A 16,301-nucleotide genomic window follows, 5' to 3' on the forward strand; every position below is an offset into this window, starting at 1 on the left:
GCCAGAAGACATCTCAGAATGCAAGACAATAGCAGTGGAGGTTCTAAACGAATTAAAGCACAAACCTGATTTTAGTGCTCGGGTGGTGTTTCTGTGAGACGCCCCAGCTGAGTACAGTGGTATATAGAGCAGGAGGAAGGGGATGATGAACCTGTTCACTGCGCTTCATTATTTATTAGCCCATCGATTTTGTATTTCTATAAGAACGAGTTCCTGTGATGAGATAATGAACGACGTTTAGCAAGTGTGTGATTTTCACTCCGCATATTCTGCTTTATCACAGTGAGATTTCTCATACTAACCACAACCAGAGTCGATCAATATCCACTAATATTCATCTCCATTAGGCCAATACCCGTTACTAGATCTAGTAATCCTATGGTATCGCTATTTTTAGATGTTGAAAAGGCATTCGATAAGGTTTACAATTCTAGATTTCGATATTACCTTATTAACTGCATCAAAATACTGTAAAATACATCTGTAGTTATAAATACATCAATGTAAATACTGTATCATTTACAAAGAGGAACTAGACAAGGAAGATCATTATCACCACCATTATTACAGCTTTTTATAGAACTACCAGATGAGCAAAAGAACAAATGATAGCATTACAGAATCAGTCTCTATGCTGATGATATATTACTGTACATAAAGAATCCATCATCTTTACTCCCAGAAGTCTGTGATCTGATTAACAACTATAGCGAAGCGTCTGGCTATTCCATTAACCAGGTGAAATCTGAGATTCTGCCTCTAGCTAAACTGAAATATGGTGCTTATGTTGAGTTTTTTAGCTTTTCAACAAACTGCCTTATCTTAGGAGTATCTGCAAAAACATACAGGGATAGAGACATAACATTAACAACAGGATGGCCAGGTTGAACTCAATCATTTAACAAAATACTGCCAGGTAGACTGGTGCGGAGAACTCAAAAACGTACATTAAAATGTAATATGTTTATTTCGGATGTTGTTTATTTGGTTATTGGATAGTTACGCTAAAAACGTGTTTGGGATCTAAGTTAAATAGCAAGCTAGCTGAGTGTAGCACATATTTATTTCCATTAAGCAAATGAATACCTGCAAATTCTACTTTTCTGTAGTTAGCAACATAATAGTGTTCACAGTGTTAGCAACATAATAGATTTCACTAAGCGGTTGAAACGCATTAGATTAGCTAGGTAGCAATCAGGTAGCAAACTTCCCAGGTAGCAAACTGACAGTGGACAAACTTTGGCAAAGTTGGAGTGAAAAGTTCTCCTTCGTTAACACAGGGTCAAATTTGCCTCAGTGTTGTATAGTCTGATGCTGGAGACCAACACAGCCACCCAAATTAATGTATGGGTCAGCATCAGTGTGCTACCGGAAATCCTAATGCTAACATAATAACTTGTTTGTGTAATGTATGCTGGATATTGTAGTACTGTAGCCCTGGGCATTGATGGTGAAAACACAATAAGGATGTAATTCTGTCCAAACACAGTATGTATTGTTGAACACTACTGTAGTGTTTATCCCATGTTTATCCCAAAAATTCAGTCCAGATGAGGGCTCTTACAAAATGGATTAGATCTATATGACCCATGTTGTCCTGCTTCTCTTGTTTCAGAACAATTTAATGAAAAGGCCTTATAACCAGAACCAAATTATCTCAGAAGTCCCATAATCAGTGATCTAGATGCACTAAACATCTTTTTATTATTTATCAGGCAATGGGGACATAACGTACCTGTAAATGCTCTTAGTGTGAACATTATTTACTTCTGTTAATTTAGGAAAACTACACTAATACACATCGAATTAAATGTGACTTAACAGCTTTCTAAAACATCCCCTTTTACCTAAAGTTCTAAACTAATAACTTAATCTTATCTACTATTTGCTCGTAAACCAATCACTGCATTTCATTCTCACATCCATGTTGGTAATTACGTTTATATGCCTTATTTTTCCTTTCCCTTTACTTTCCTGTTTTTTATCTTACCAATTTTTCCACACTATGTTAACACTGTGGACTTCCCTGTATTTATGTGCTCTTAACACCTACATCGCCTACATAAGCATTCACTCCTTGAGCATTTCCACATTTTGTAATGATACAACCTTAATTTTACTGACTTAATTTGCACAGTATATTTAAACACAAATTACTTGTTCTATTGTGACACAATTGCTAATTCAACAAAAAGCAGACTTTGTGGGTAGTATAAGCATTCATCCCCTTGGGTCAATATTTGGTAGAAGCATGTCTGTCTGCAATTACTTTACAGATGCAAGTTTTGTAGATTATGTCTCTAGCAGCTTTGCCCGCAACATGATGCTACCGTCACCATGGTTCACTGTAGTGATTCACTGTGTTCTCAGGGTGTTCTCAGTGTTGGATTTCTGCCAAGCATAACAATTTGTTATGAAAACCTTGTGCTCAATTTTGGTCTCATCAGACCAAAAAATTTTTTTGTACATAACATATATGCTGATTCTCCAACTCTAACTTTTTTTTAATTTTTTTTTTTATAATGACTTTGTGGTTTATAGTGTGCCTGTGCTATGGTAGTCTTGTGTGTAACTTCTAACATCTGAGCTGTGGATCTCTCCAGCTTCTTTGGAGTTACTCTTGGCCTCTTGGTCACATCTCTGACTAATATCTCATGATAATGTCTCTGACTAATAATCTTCCTTACTTGGACAGCTCTAGGCAGTCACAGTTGTGCCATATTCTTTCCCTTTTTTAGTAAAGATCTAATGGAGCTCTATAGCCCTATGGCCGAGCAGTGGTGCCTTGGCGGTTAAGGCTCTGGGTTACTGATCGGCAGGTCGGGGGTTCAAGCCGCAGCACTGCCAAGCTGCCACTGTTGGGCCCTTGAGCAAGGCCCTTAACCCTCTCTGCTCCAGGGGGCGCTGTATCATAGCTGACCCTGCGTTCTGACCCCAAATTCCTGACATGCTGGGGTATGCGAAGAAAAGAATTTCACTGTGCTGTAATGTATATGTCATTAATAAAGACTCATTATCATTATTATCATTATAGTATGGATGTTCACAGTCTGGAATATTTGTTTAGAAACCAATCCCTGATTGATATTTTTCCTAAAACTTTATCACACACTTGTGTTGCTAGCTCACTGGTCCTCATGATGCTATTTATTCAAGGTATGTTCTCTTACAAACTCTGGGTTCTTCCAAGAACAGATGTATTGCATTTAGTAAATTGAGGCCATGTGACACTTTAATAGCACTCAGGTGAATTCTATTCAGCTTACTTATATGACTTTTGAAGGCAACTGATTGTGCCAGAACTAATTTACGGATTTCACAGCAACCAGGGTGAATACTTATCCAATCAGAAATGTTTTTCTTTAAATATTTATAACATTTAATATTGGATTCGTGACATACAATCCCAAGTAAATCCATTCCAGTGCCAGGTTGTGCAAGGCACTGTATTGGACATCTACTGAATCTAATTGCTGTAGTATCATGCAGTGATAAAGCACAGAATGTGCTACTATCTGTATCCATTTCTGTTTCTCTTCATCAGAAAGAGGAAGCTTGCAGGCCTCGTGCATGAGAGCGGTGTCAGATTTCACTGTATTGTAGCTCAGTGCTCATACGTAGCCAGGATATATGCTGCCTTTTTCGAAATCCTGAAGCCTGATGAAGTCTACATTCTCCATCATTTACCATATCATATATTGGCTATTAAATATAGATATACTATATATGAATTGCTCATGTATATTCAGAGGCATACTCATAATTAAGAAGACAATAGTGGATCTCATATGCATATCGTATTTCACTTCACAAATGTAATTGTAAATGTTAAGAGCTGGAAACTTGGTTATAAGGAGTCAATATACTGTACACTCCTTATACTCTCATAGACTTTGGGCTCAAGCTCCGTTTCCATGGCGCTGTGCTGTATGTGTTTATATGTGTGTGTATCGAGCGCAGAACTGCAGTTGGTGGTGAACCAGCACTTTCAGAGACATGAGCAGACGGAGACAGGGCTCTCTGACAGCCCAGACACGCCCAGTCCAATTGCAGCACAGCAGCCCAATGGTGCCGCGACCCAGTGGGCCAATCACAGCTCCACAGAGTCTTATGTCAGTTGTGATGGACAGGCAGAGAGCAGTGAGGCGGGTGGTAAGTGGAGATCAGAACTGAGCAGAAATAAATAAATAAATAAATAAATAAGTTCTATCAGTCTCAGTGAAAACATCATGAAAAATAGTCTCTTTATTTTTACTCTCTTTACTCTTTAGTATGTGTTGTAGGGATCTTAGTGCAAAACAAAGTTTTTATTAATATCCATCCAGATCCTAAGGTCTAAGGCCACTACCAAGAACTGTATTTCTTCATTTATTGAAAATAAGTATGAAATTTAAATTTTGTTAGTTTTTTTTTTTTTTTTTTTTTTGCTTAAATTGGCATTTATGTAATCCTTCAAACCGTTTTCCACCGACACAGTACTTTTTCAGAACCAGACAGTTTTTTTTTTTGTAATTTAATAAAAATTTTTTACAATTTAATACATTTTTTTTTTTTTGACATTTTAGGTAAACTCATTGGTTGCTGTCTCCATTTTCCAACCAGTGTAAACACAGCTTTTAAAGAAAAAAATCTTGATGGAAGAATAATAGAATTTTGTTCACTAAATCAAAGTTTCTCTACACCCAGTTCTTGGTAGTGTCTGAAATGTGTGGCATTTGGTCGCATGTCAAATGAATTCTGAATGAACAGAGCTCAATATAGCTGTCATCATGATGCTAAATGATTCTTCTAGAAGCTTCTGACGATTCTGATGAGTCTTTTTTCTGTCTCTGTTTCTCTCCCTTCCTTACTTTAATTTCACCTTTCTTCTATTCTTTTAAACAAACAAACAAACAAACAAACAAAAAATCATACATTTTTTGTTTTTGTCATTATTTTGGTATGGTCATGCAGGGGAGTCATCAGAGACGTCAGCGTGTCGTCAGAAAAGCGCGTCCAGTCCTTCGTCTGTCTCGCGATAACCTTATCCATCATCCGAATCGTCTCTGAGCTGTGTATCTTCTTCCTTGTAGCTGTTGTATACAATTCTTCAGAAATTCTTTCTACATCTCTCTTTCTGTATACATACTTACATTCTACTTTCATCAATATTCGTGTTGAATACCTCAACGAAAGTTCTCTGTCTTTTTCTCAGTATGCTCATTCTCGATTCAGCCTTGCACAAAACAGGAACGTGTATGATTTAGCATATTTACATTTGCAATAATACCTACGAAATGCTCCCACTACATTAGCAAAATTGTACAAGCAACCATCATGGTTCACTGCATCTGCTTGCAACTTCACGAACAGATCTTTCACGGGATAACATTTCTATGACATTATCTCCTCCGATATAATGATTTTACATTTAATTCTGTTAGCATACTGTCATACTGGCACATCATCGCACACATCATATTTCTGCAGAGTGGCCGATGTCCCTGTATCAACAAAGAGCTCGAAGAACATTTAGTCAGCCAATCACAAGCAAGCTTGCAAATCTGGCTATTGGTTTTAATGATAGGATAAGTAACTATGTAAGGAATAAACCACTTGCGGACATGCCGTTACAGTAAAATAATAAATGATGGGGAGTTACTGTTAGCACCCTGAAGTTGATTATTTTTCTAGAACAGCATGTCAGGAAGTGTTTTATTTCTCTACAAACTACTGCGATGCTTACCAAATGTAACCTTATCAACTGTACGACGTAAGTCTTATGAATTCACACGTGAATAACAACCACCTTAAGTACATCTTAGTACATGTTTGTTAGTTACCAACACACAGGGGTTAACTAAATCAAACATGCTCTTTAAGAATGAATATGAATTGTACGTTGTCACGTCGTGAGACATAAGGGAGTAGGATACGGAATCAATTGCAGTTAAGAGCTTTTATTAAAAGGAGACAAATCCAAATCGTGAAACATAGGCATAGTCAAAAACAGGCAATGGGTCCGGCATAAACTGGACAAAGCAGGAATCGAAGTCGCAGTCACAGAAAACAGGGTCCCAAACACAAAACAAGAAACATGAAGCTATGACAGGGAACTGGGAGCGGAAAACACCAGCGTGGTCCAAGTGAACTAATCTATAGTTTAAACTAACTAAATCTATCACGGTACGTAACATTCACGCTCTAACTATTTTAACTATATTAACTATAATACTCTGCGAGGTGTACAGGGAAGCGAGCGGTACATATCCCGAACATAATCAGCGTTAAGTGCTGGCAGCTGAAAACAATGAAGGCACACCCCCGAACAACAAGCAATAACAGAACAGGGAGGAGACAGAACAGAAACAAAGCAAACGTACGTGTCCACAGTAAACAATGTCACGGTTGTCAACATTCGAAGAGCGGGCGCCCTCCGGCTCTCCAAGCGCGCTGCCTAAAGGGGAAACCGTGACATACGTGCATCATTTCAAATTGTTTATATAATTTAATAAATTAATGCAGCTGCATACACAAACATCACTAGATGGTGTTGAGATTAAATTATTGGTGTGTGTTATTAGTGCGTCTTTCTACATTCGATAAGGAGGATCGGTGTACATTATGAAAGCAATCCAGCGCCATCCAGTGATATTTGTGTACACAGCCGCATATGGCAAATCGTGTAAACGATTTGGAATTATGCCCGTTTAATTCCTATTCATTCTAATAGAGCAGGGTTGGTTTAGTTTAGCCCTACATGTTAATTAATAGATGAACTAACAATCATGTACTAAGATGTACTTAAGGTGGTCATTATTCACACATGAATACATAAAACTCCCATCACATCATAGTTAACGATAGCTCTTCATTTGTTTGTGATTATTACATGCCTTAACTCATCATTAGTTCATATTTAAGTAAGTATTAATTCAGGTACAGTATTGGTGCATGATTCTTCATGTTATTATAAAATATTACCTTTCAGTTTAATGTCGTGAAATGTCTGCGAATCAAATCAGTTCATGTTATCACTTACACTATAGCAACTATAAAACGTTGTTCCTTCTCCTGTGCCGAAAGACTTACTGACTGACACTGGATACTCCTTAAGTGATCATAAGTGTTAAACAAACTCACAGAAAGCTTCATCGTATCTATTTTAAGTATGATACTGTACGTTTTTTCTTTGTTGATAACATGTTTTTAATTGTGGATTGTCTACCTTGTGGAGCAGTCCTTGGGAATTAGCTACTTAGCACCACTTATGTACTGCTGAAACGGTAACATTAATATTAGATAAGCTACAGTAAATGGGTAGCTAGATGATATGGTGTGTTTATGTAGCTGGCTAGCTTTTCTATCTTTGAAAAATGTTGCTAATGTTGTGTAATTCAAACCAGTAGCTGCAAAATAAATAAATAAATAAATAAATAAATAAATAAAAAGAACTGAAAGGCTACTTATGATGTTACTTGATTATATTTGGAATTGGCTGAACAAATTGATCTTAAGCTCCACCCATGTAACCCCAGTCAGGATGTGTATACTTATTTTTACACCCCTGATCACATTTTTTTTCATGGTTAAAAAAAATATATATATATATATATATACATATATATATAATGGCATATTTTCTGGCAGATGAGTAGAAATGCTTTTGTGCAGAGTTAGGAGTTTAATTTATTTATGTACTGGGGGGTCAGAAAACTGGAATGAAAGAAATAAAGGTAATTTTTTTCAAGCTTGAAATGGATGCTGCGTGGAGTGTTTGGTGTGCTTACAGTCTTCTTCATAAGCTTCTACACAGAATTATGTTGTTGGTGGACATTGTATTATATATATATATATATATATATATATATATATATATATATATATATATATATACATATACATATACATATATACACACACACATATATGTGTGTGTGTGTATTTGAATTCACATCAGTCTCAGTTCACAAATAAAGTAAGTTAACACACAGTAGCTCATTCTTAACACCCTGATCCTTTTGGGAGTCCGGGCCCAAAAAAGGTTCAAATAGATTGACCTTGGTTTGAATGTAGGTTAATCCAGAGGTTCTGAATTGGCCTTGCCGGGCCAGATGGTGAGTGTTCGGGTTTCACACTGTTTATGTGCACTCCTACAGGTAAAGATCACTCCAACAAACAGAGATCCAGTCAGGAGGAGAGTCCCCTTCTTCCCAAACTCACTCATTCCCACCTGGACACGCTGTCTGAGGAGCCGACGGACAGAGACGCAGTGGACCAGCCGAGCACCACAAGTACGAAACACACACATGCACACACACACACTGACCTTTGACTTGTGTGGAGTGACCTCTAGTCCCGATGTGAATTAGAGATTCTGTTACCACCCTGAAGTTTAATATTTTCCTGTAAAAGCATGTCCTGAAGTGTTTTATTTCACTTGTACCACTTATTCAATGTTTTTATTTTTAAAAGAAGAGACATCGTGCATTTTATCCTACGTTTAATTGTTGTACAACGTCCATGAAATAAGTTAGTTCCTGTTATCACTTCCGTTACAGCAGCTGCAAGCAGTCATTTCCTCACCAGCCTCTGTTCTTTTCCTCTCTCTTGAAGTATCAGAGAAAACCACAACATTCTGCACTGATACTGGAGACTCCTTTCAAAAATGCTAAATAAATGCCTCCTTAAAGAAAACTTATCACCATATCAACAGAGAGAAAAAGAAAAATTGGACAGGGAGGGGCTTATTCTCTCTCCCCAGTCAATCAGAGGGACACTAACCAATCGTAGGTGTCTGTGAGCACATGTATGCGGAAAAGGGTGGACAGTCTGAGTGTGTTACGCTGCCCTGTGAGGCAGCATGAGCAGCAGCTCATAAAGATGCAGTTGGCTGGATTCCCGTGTCTCGGAGGAAGCACGAGTTAGATTTCAGCCTTCCTGGTTGGTAGCTGTCGTATGATAGTTTGTGGGAGTGAATTGGTAGGTGACAATATTGTGGAGGGGGGGGAGTGTTTCAAACGACTCTTTTACCAGAAAGAAGAGATTCCTCCACATCTCGTGTTCCCTTTGCAGGAGTGATGATGAAAGGTGAGGCAGAGTTTTCTTCGGCCTTTCAGGAGGAGGAAGAGCAGACTTTCCCTGAGGATGAAGACACACAGGAGGAGTAACATGCTGATCATTTTTGATCATGGCTTTATCAGTTCTAAACTGGTTTATTAACCATCAGATTTGTTCTTCATGTCATCTTTTTAGTACTTTATACATCTGTAAACACATCTGTATAGACAATTATATCAGAACTATCCTGTCTATAGTAGAGGGAGTGTTTTTTTCTACTGAAGAAACGCCTTTCTTTTGTGTTTCTGTATCTACACCAATGTGGCCTTTTACACCAGATTAGAGACTGTAGTAGAGGAAATGCACAGGCTGTAAAAACCGCAGAGCCATACACAGCATCAATGTTTATTGAGAAGCAAGAAAAGTTGCTTCCATGTTTAAAAGTGTTATTGAATTACTAATTAATTCCAACATTGCTTGCTCATCTGATGAAGAACTTCTGCGTGAAACATCCTGCTGCTCATTAAACTTTCTATTCTCCTCATCAATTTTATCCACAACCCATACATCTTTATATATATATATATATATATATATATATATATATATATATATATATATATATATGTATGTATTTAGGGATGCAGTCGACCTGGTTGTTTCTTTTTTGTTCTTTCTGTACTCAGAGCTTTCAGTTTTTGGTCAATACAATTCCAGCATTTAGGGTGGAGACTTTTGGACAAATTTGGGTGTTAAATACTGATCTAATCCAGTACTTCAGGCCAATAGTGGAATCAGAACAGTGCGTTCCAGTTTATTGTTGTTAATACTAGTTTTAGTTTCAAGTTTCCAGAGAAACAGAAGGTTTGGGACAAAAGTCCTTTGTTAGATGTACGTACATGAAATGGGATACTTGTTGCAAAAACATCACATTTATACCATGGGGGTTTACAGTTCCAAGAGTGTAGATGTAGACGTTTGGCCGAAGAACACGAGAGTGTAGATGCTATCATGAATAAGAAACTATTGATTATTGTTTGGTAGATCTTAATATCTGTGACATTATTCGTGATAACATATTTGATATTGAATGTTCTATTACGTTTATAAACAGTTTTATACAAAAATAAGGAAAGAAATAAACCAAATAAAGAAATAAAGCCCCCCCCGAAAAAAAAAGTGAACCTGGATACATATAATGTAGCTGCTACTATGGTTTATTAGATAGTTTATCATATTTAGGAGATAAAAGACAAACTGATATGTAATTTTATATTGCTTGCTGTAAAATTGACAGTAATTTACAGGTATTACTGTATGTTCCCAGTAATAGACTGTAAATTTTGCAAGTAAAATATTTTTAAATATAATTGTAGTATAACATAAAAGATAATCCGGTGCATTTGCTTATTTAGCTGAGGCAGGATACAACATAGGAGAAGATGGTAAGGTGTTGTTGAGTGTTATGAAGAGCATGGCAGTTTGGCAGTGCTGAGATGTGATCACGCAACCTTCTGATCTATAATGCAAAGCCTTAACCACTCAGCCAACTAAGATGTACTGCTTCATGGTTTCCTAGCATATAAACTTAACCTCAAGGTCCACAGAAGGAGAAATTTTACTATTCTCACCCCAGCCAAAAAACATTAACTATCCCGTTATACATTGTGATTTCTGATATTTTACTGTAAACCAATGCACTGCTCTAATTGTCTAATCGTACAGAATAAAATCTTGTAAAATAATAAAACAGTAATTTGCTGTAAAGTAAATTGACAGCAGTTCTTTTACGGTATACTTACAGATTACAGACATGATTATTGTTGGTTAACTTCTTTAGAAACAATATGTTAACAGACTTATCTTAGTGTAAACGTGACATATGTTCACTCACAGAATGATCCATCCATCCATCCATCCTCTACCGCTTACTCCTTTTCAGGGTCACAGGGAACCTGGAGCCTATCCCAGGGAACATGGGGCACAAGGCGGGGTACACCCTGGACAGGGTGCCAGTCCATCGCAGGGCACAATCACATACACACTCACACACCCATTCATACACTACAGACACTTTAGACATGCCAATCAGCCTACCATGCATGTCTTTGGACTGGGGGAGGAAACCGGAGTACCCGGAGGAAACCCCCGCAGCACAGGGAGAGCATGCAAACTCCGCACACACATGGCCCCGACGGGACTTGAACCCCGGACCCTGGAGGTGTGACGCGAACTTGCTAACCACTAAGCCACCGTGCACCCCCAATGATGTATAATCATAATAATAATTATAATCTCACTTATTTCTTTCAAATCTGACCAAAGCAGGCCAAAAGGCGCAATAATCTTTTCTAATATATTGTAATCTAATTACGATGCTTCAAAGCAGCTTAGAGTAACGTAACTGTTGCTGTTACTTAGCAACCCATGGCCAACACAATGATGCAGATTTGGTGAAACCATGATATTATGTCTAGAATGCATGTCAACCAATCAGACTGTGTGGGACAGACTGCTGTATAAACTTTAGATATGTTGAATTTTTATGGATTGCTATTAGATGAAATTTTTCACCTCTTACATATTCAAAAGCCGCCTTGAATGACGCACTTTTGTCCCAAACGTTTGTTCCGTTTCTATGGAAACTTGATATACAACATTGGAATTTTGCACGTAGTTACTCATACAAGTAAATAAAGGATATTTCCTGTTTTATAAATTCTAAGTAATGAGTACTCAGTGGGAGAATGGGTTAAAAAATGTACACTTTTTTTTTTATAGCTTTGTGTTGGTATTAAATTAAAGCACAGGCATCAAATTTCACTATTCGTATTCATTTTAGAAACTCATTTGAAACGTAAAGCTTTTAGATCAAAGTGTACTTTTTAAAAATCATGAAAAACACATGACAAATCAGGTGTTTCTGTTCTTTTGAATAGTGCTGTAGATGAGCTCATGAACTTTAGCTCTCATAGACTTTTAGATTTCAAAGGGCCAATAATAAGAAGCCTATGAAAAGCAGGAACAATGCATTAATCCTATACGTTAATGTTCCTTTACCTAACATTATTTACTAGCATTATTAGTGAACATTAACAAGGGGTAAACATCGCATTAAAAAACATACGTAATGAGTAATGTTTATTCAGTCCATGATTAAAAGTAAGTCTATGTAAATGAGCATGAATCCAATTCCAAAATTTAACGATCCTAAATGCTGATAATTTACTGAACGCTGGTTCCAGGTGTAAATATTGCAGCTTGCTTTTCAGCCTCAGTTCTGAATTTCAACAATTAACAACACTGTTAATTAAGCTGTTGATCTTTGTGGGCTTTATTTTGTTCACTGATGTAATTAACATTTTTTTATGATTATTCAGCTAATTTGGTTTTATTACTTTTGAAGATTATAAAGTGTTAGTTTCTTTGTTAATGCTACTTATGGAAGTTCATTATTATGAAGTTCATTGTTTCGTCATGTTAATGTGTATTAAAAGTTTCAGTTAAGGGAACCTTACAGTTAAAGCATTACTGATTATGCTTTAAGAAGAAATACTTTATGAATGGTCATCAACACGCTGGTGACGAGAGTGTGAGAGTGTAAATACTGCATGAAAGTGATTAAAGTGTATCGCATGCCAAGATGAATTTAGTGTAACAATTTGTTGGCGTTTTCCTGTCAGACAGACAGCAGCTTGATCTGGTTAAAAAGAAATAAACTTTGCATTTTCTTCACCAGTATTCTTTCATTTGATCAGTTCTTGAAGATAACACTGTTGTCATATTTTTTTTTTGTCTGTGTGTGTGTGTGTGTGTGTGTGTGTGGCAGGTAAGGAAAACCCGGGAATGCTTCCACCCTAAAAACTCATAGCAATCTTGTGCTTATTAAAAAAAAATATTTAATGCTTCATAGATTATTGTGACGTGTATAATAGATAATATAACTGCAGCTGATAATATACATTTGTGCAATGTTAGAAAACCATGATATGAAATACACACGTGTGTTCGAATAAGCTGCCTGAATAACTGCATCTTTCAAAGGTCCTCATCTCATTTTGAACCCAAAACTATCCATTGTGTTTATAACACTTTCTCGTACATCATAACGTTCTTAACAGCAACAGGGGTGAATACTTATGCAATCCCAGTTTTACTATTTTTATTTGCAAACTACTAACTTCCTTATTTCGGGCTATTCTCATGACATATAATCTACTTCCAAGATGTTACACTGCATAATGTGTAAAGGTTAAAAGGGTTTTAGGGGTGGGGGAATACTTAATCATGAATATTTCAGCATGTAAAGGCAAATCAAAGAACACATTTTAGAGATGTTGATGAATAATTGGTCGCGAAAAAATAAAATAAAAGAACGAAAGAAATTTTTTGGTGTAAAAAAAAAAAAAAAAAGTGTGGACCCTTACATAATATGAGTTTGACACGGCTGCCTTATACGGACCAATCGAAACTTCTATTAGTAGCTAGCTAGCTAAGTAGCTGATTTTAGTGGCTAGTACGTTAAATGCATAATCTATGAAGTCGTATTATATTACCTACTGCAAGCGGAAAAATACAAATAGAACTGTTCACTGTTCTTATTAAATGTTAGAGAAGGGCGTTATCTAACATCAGTACAGAATCTCCAATAGATATGTATCAATTATGTTGAGCAACTTGTGCACATTTATAAAGAAACGTCTCAGTCTCGGACGCTATTTCTTTCTAAACTTCCATGGCATGCTGACTGGCATATGAACAGAATTAGGGCATTGCCAATACTTTGAGGAATGCAACGCTGCCCTAGAATCTGCTAAAAATAAAACAGAGAATGCACAATGTAAGTACCTTCTGAATGGTAGGACTACCTTTATCGTAGGAATGCTGCCTATCTAAGGAGCTGCCTTATGATACAGACGGGTGACAAATTAAAGGAAATGCCAATAAGCCTTTAGTGGTGAAGGGCGTTATCTAACGTCAGTCCTGAATCTCCAGTAGATATGTATCCAATTATGTTGAGATCCGGTGAGTGTGAATGTCATAGCATTTGATAAATGATTTATATCATTTTCACCCTCATTCAGTGAGCCCTTGTGCCCTGTGGATAGGGGCGGAGTCATCCGGAAGAGACCACGCCCACTGGGATAGAAACGTTTCATCTTAAGATAAATGTGTTCATTCAGGCGAACTTTATATTGACTTGCAGTGACGCTTCACTCTAAGAGGACAAGTGGAGCCAAACCATGACAGCAAAATAAATAAATAAATGCCAGACAGAGCATAACTTTTTTTTCTTTACGTTTTTGCTTCCCATCTGTATATATGCAAAGAGTCACATTGTAGTCAAAATGCAGTCTTTGTTTAGTGTTTCTTCCTGCAGTGTTATTCCAGACTGTCTATAGCATCAAGCGAAACAGTATACAAAAGAAATGGATTATGGCTTAAAGGGGAGCAGAACAATCTTTAATAAATTACCAATACAAATGACTAGAAAACAAAACAAAACGAAAGCCGATTTACAAAAGTAAAGAACGGAAACAGAAAATGCAGGTGAAGAGACAGCGTTGCATTTTTTTTTCTGGATACCCAGAGCTTCCGGCCGAGCTCCGTCTCCTTGCCATGACAACACAGCATCCCGGCGTCTCCCATGGCGATGCTGGGTGTCATGGAAACATCAGTCTGCTTGACCCCTCCCCTTCCCGAGGAGCAGAGGAAACAGTAGCGTTAGGATATAATGGCCACAGTGCTATGTACAGCACCCATACGGGATTATGAGGTTTATGCCACAGTACACACACACAGTGTAAAAGCTCGCGAAGTTTGCGATGGTTTTTCTTTTTCATTCAGGCGCTTTTGCCATTCCATGGTAACGGCCGATCGACGTCAGGGCTGGCATCAGGAGTGGCATCGGGACTGGCATCGGTCGGGTCAGCACTGTGCGACGCAGCGCTTTGCTCTAAAGAGTCCTGGGACGAGTGAAGTGAGTCAGTGTTGTTCACTTCACTGAGGGACTTCGACTCGGAATCGAGACTGCTGTGAATCACAGACGTGTCGGTTTTACGGGACAAATCTTCACGCTCTGAACGCTGCTCTCGCTCCTTACTGGCCAGTTCTAAAGAGGAAGAGGAAGAGGAGAGAGTGAGAAACAGGGAAGGATTAAAAGAAGGTCAAATTCAGCAGGGTCTGTTTATTTCATCACAATGTAGTTGAGATATGCACATGTGGCGAGGATTTAATACCCACACCGTGCACATCTGTATTCAAGGCTTAAACATTTAAAGCAACCAAAGGGAAAAGCTATCCCATACTAAGTTACTTCAGCTATTTGTTTAATTCTTGCTCATTTTCTGACCAATGATTTGGTTGTCCATATTATGGGGGGTGAATACTTAAGCATGAATACTTAATCAGATAAATGAACATATTTTAGAGATCTTGATGTGCAATTGGCCTAAAAGTTTTTAAAAATCCCCTCATTACCCTTCTCCAGTTTAGCACGAGCACGATGAGGCTAATATCGTTAAGAAATACTGGAATTAATATTTTAAATGAAATGTTAGTCACACTTTCAGTACGAGTACCAACATGAATTGTATTTAATCCATTACGAAAAACAAACAAAAACTGAATTCCTCAAAACGAGATTCCATTCTTCCTTCCTTATTTGATGTTAGTGTACACACTCCTGTACTCATGTATACAGGAATTGGTAACATTATCCCCATCTCCACACTGTGAACACACACCTTGTACAGACAGCTCCTTCCAACGCTCCTTGTTGCGCTGGATGATCTCGGAGAGGGTGTGTTGGACACGTTTGAGGTCGATGCCGGCAAGTGAGTAGTCGGTGGGCACAGAGTCTCGCTCACTGTGTCTCTGGACCGACTCGACCACGGCAGCTGAACCTCGTGCTGTTAAACTGACAAAACATGAAATTCTTGATGATTTACTTGTAGGATCCTGGTTATATTGTCCTTTATCCATCTGAATTTTGAATACATGTATGAAAGAAGACACAGTTACTCTTGTGTATTCATTGACTTTATTTTTACCTGCAAACACTACCTATCCCTTTGATATAAGAAAGAACGAGTCCGCCTTATCTTTTCAAAGTAGTTCAAAGTAGCTAAAGCTATGTTTTATATATATATATATATATATATATATATATATATATATATATATATATATATATATATATATATATATATATATCTCAGAGCCCTAGATAGGGTACAGAGTGCTGTTGGCACAGGTGTACT

The 16,301-nt window shown here is 37.4% G+C and overlaps 2 protein-coding genes and 1 long non-coding RNA gene across 4 annotated transcripts in view; 1 reads left to right on the forward strand and 2 right to left on the reverse strand.

The window, feature by feature from the left end:
- Nucleotides 1–9,594, forward strand: part of ppp1r1c (protein phosphatase 1, regulatory (inhibitor) subunit 1C) — a 30,805-nt gene extending 21,211 nt beyond the window's left edge. For both annotated transcript variants that reach the window (XM_053626285.1, XM_053626286.1), the window contains exons 5-7: nucleotides 3,961–4,152; nucleotides 8,139–8,273; nucleotides 9,055–9,594. In XM_053626285.1, coding sequence (XP_053482260.1) covers nucleotides 3,961–4,152; nucleotides 8,139–8,273; nucleotides 9,055–9,149 — 422 coding nt within the window. In that variant the 3' untranslated portion in view covers nucleotides 9,150–9,594. The remainder of the gene's footprint in view (nucleotides 1–3,960; nucleotides 4,153–8,138; nucleotides 8,274–9,054) is intronic.
- LOC128608519 (uncharacterized) lies at nucleotides 8,466–11,522 on the reverse strand. The gene is made up of 2 exons (XR_008386089.1): nucleotides 10,934–11,522; nucleotides 8,466–9,120 (listed from the first exon to the last, which is right to left on the reverse strand). It is a non-coding gene; the product is annotated as an uncharacterized LOC128608519 (long non-coding RNA).
- A 1,317-nt stretch (nucleotides 11,523–12,839) lies between these two features.
- Nucleotides 12,840–16,301, reverse strand: part of pde1a (phosphodiesterase 1A, calmodulin-dependent) — an 86,960-nt gene continuing 83,498 nt past the window's right edge. Inside the window, exons 14-15 of the mRNA XM_053626282.1 lie at nucleotides 15,786–15,958; nucleotides 12,840–15,151 (exon numbers count right to left, since the gene is read on the reverse strand). Of these exons, the coding sequence (XP_053482257.1) occupies nucleotides 14,883–15,151; nucleotides 15,786–15,958 (442 nt within the window). The 3' untranslated portion in view covers nucleotides 12,840–14,882. The remainder of the gene's footprint in view (nucleotides 15,152–15,785; nucleotides 15,959–16,301) is intronic.

Source organism: Ictalurus furcatus, chromosome 6 (assembly GCF_023375685.1).
Source record: "Ictalurus furcatus strain D&B chromosome 6, Billie_1.0, whole genome shotgun sequence".
Classification (NCBI taxonomy): Eukaryota; Metazoa; Chordata; class Actinopteri; order Siluriformes; family Ictaluridae; genus Ictalurus; species Ictalurus furcatus.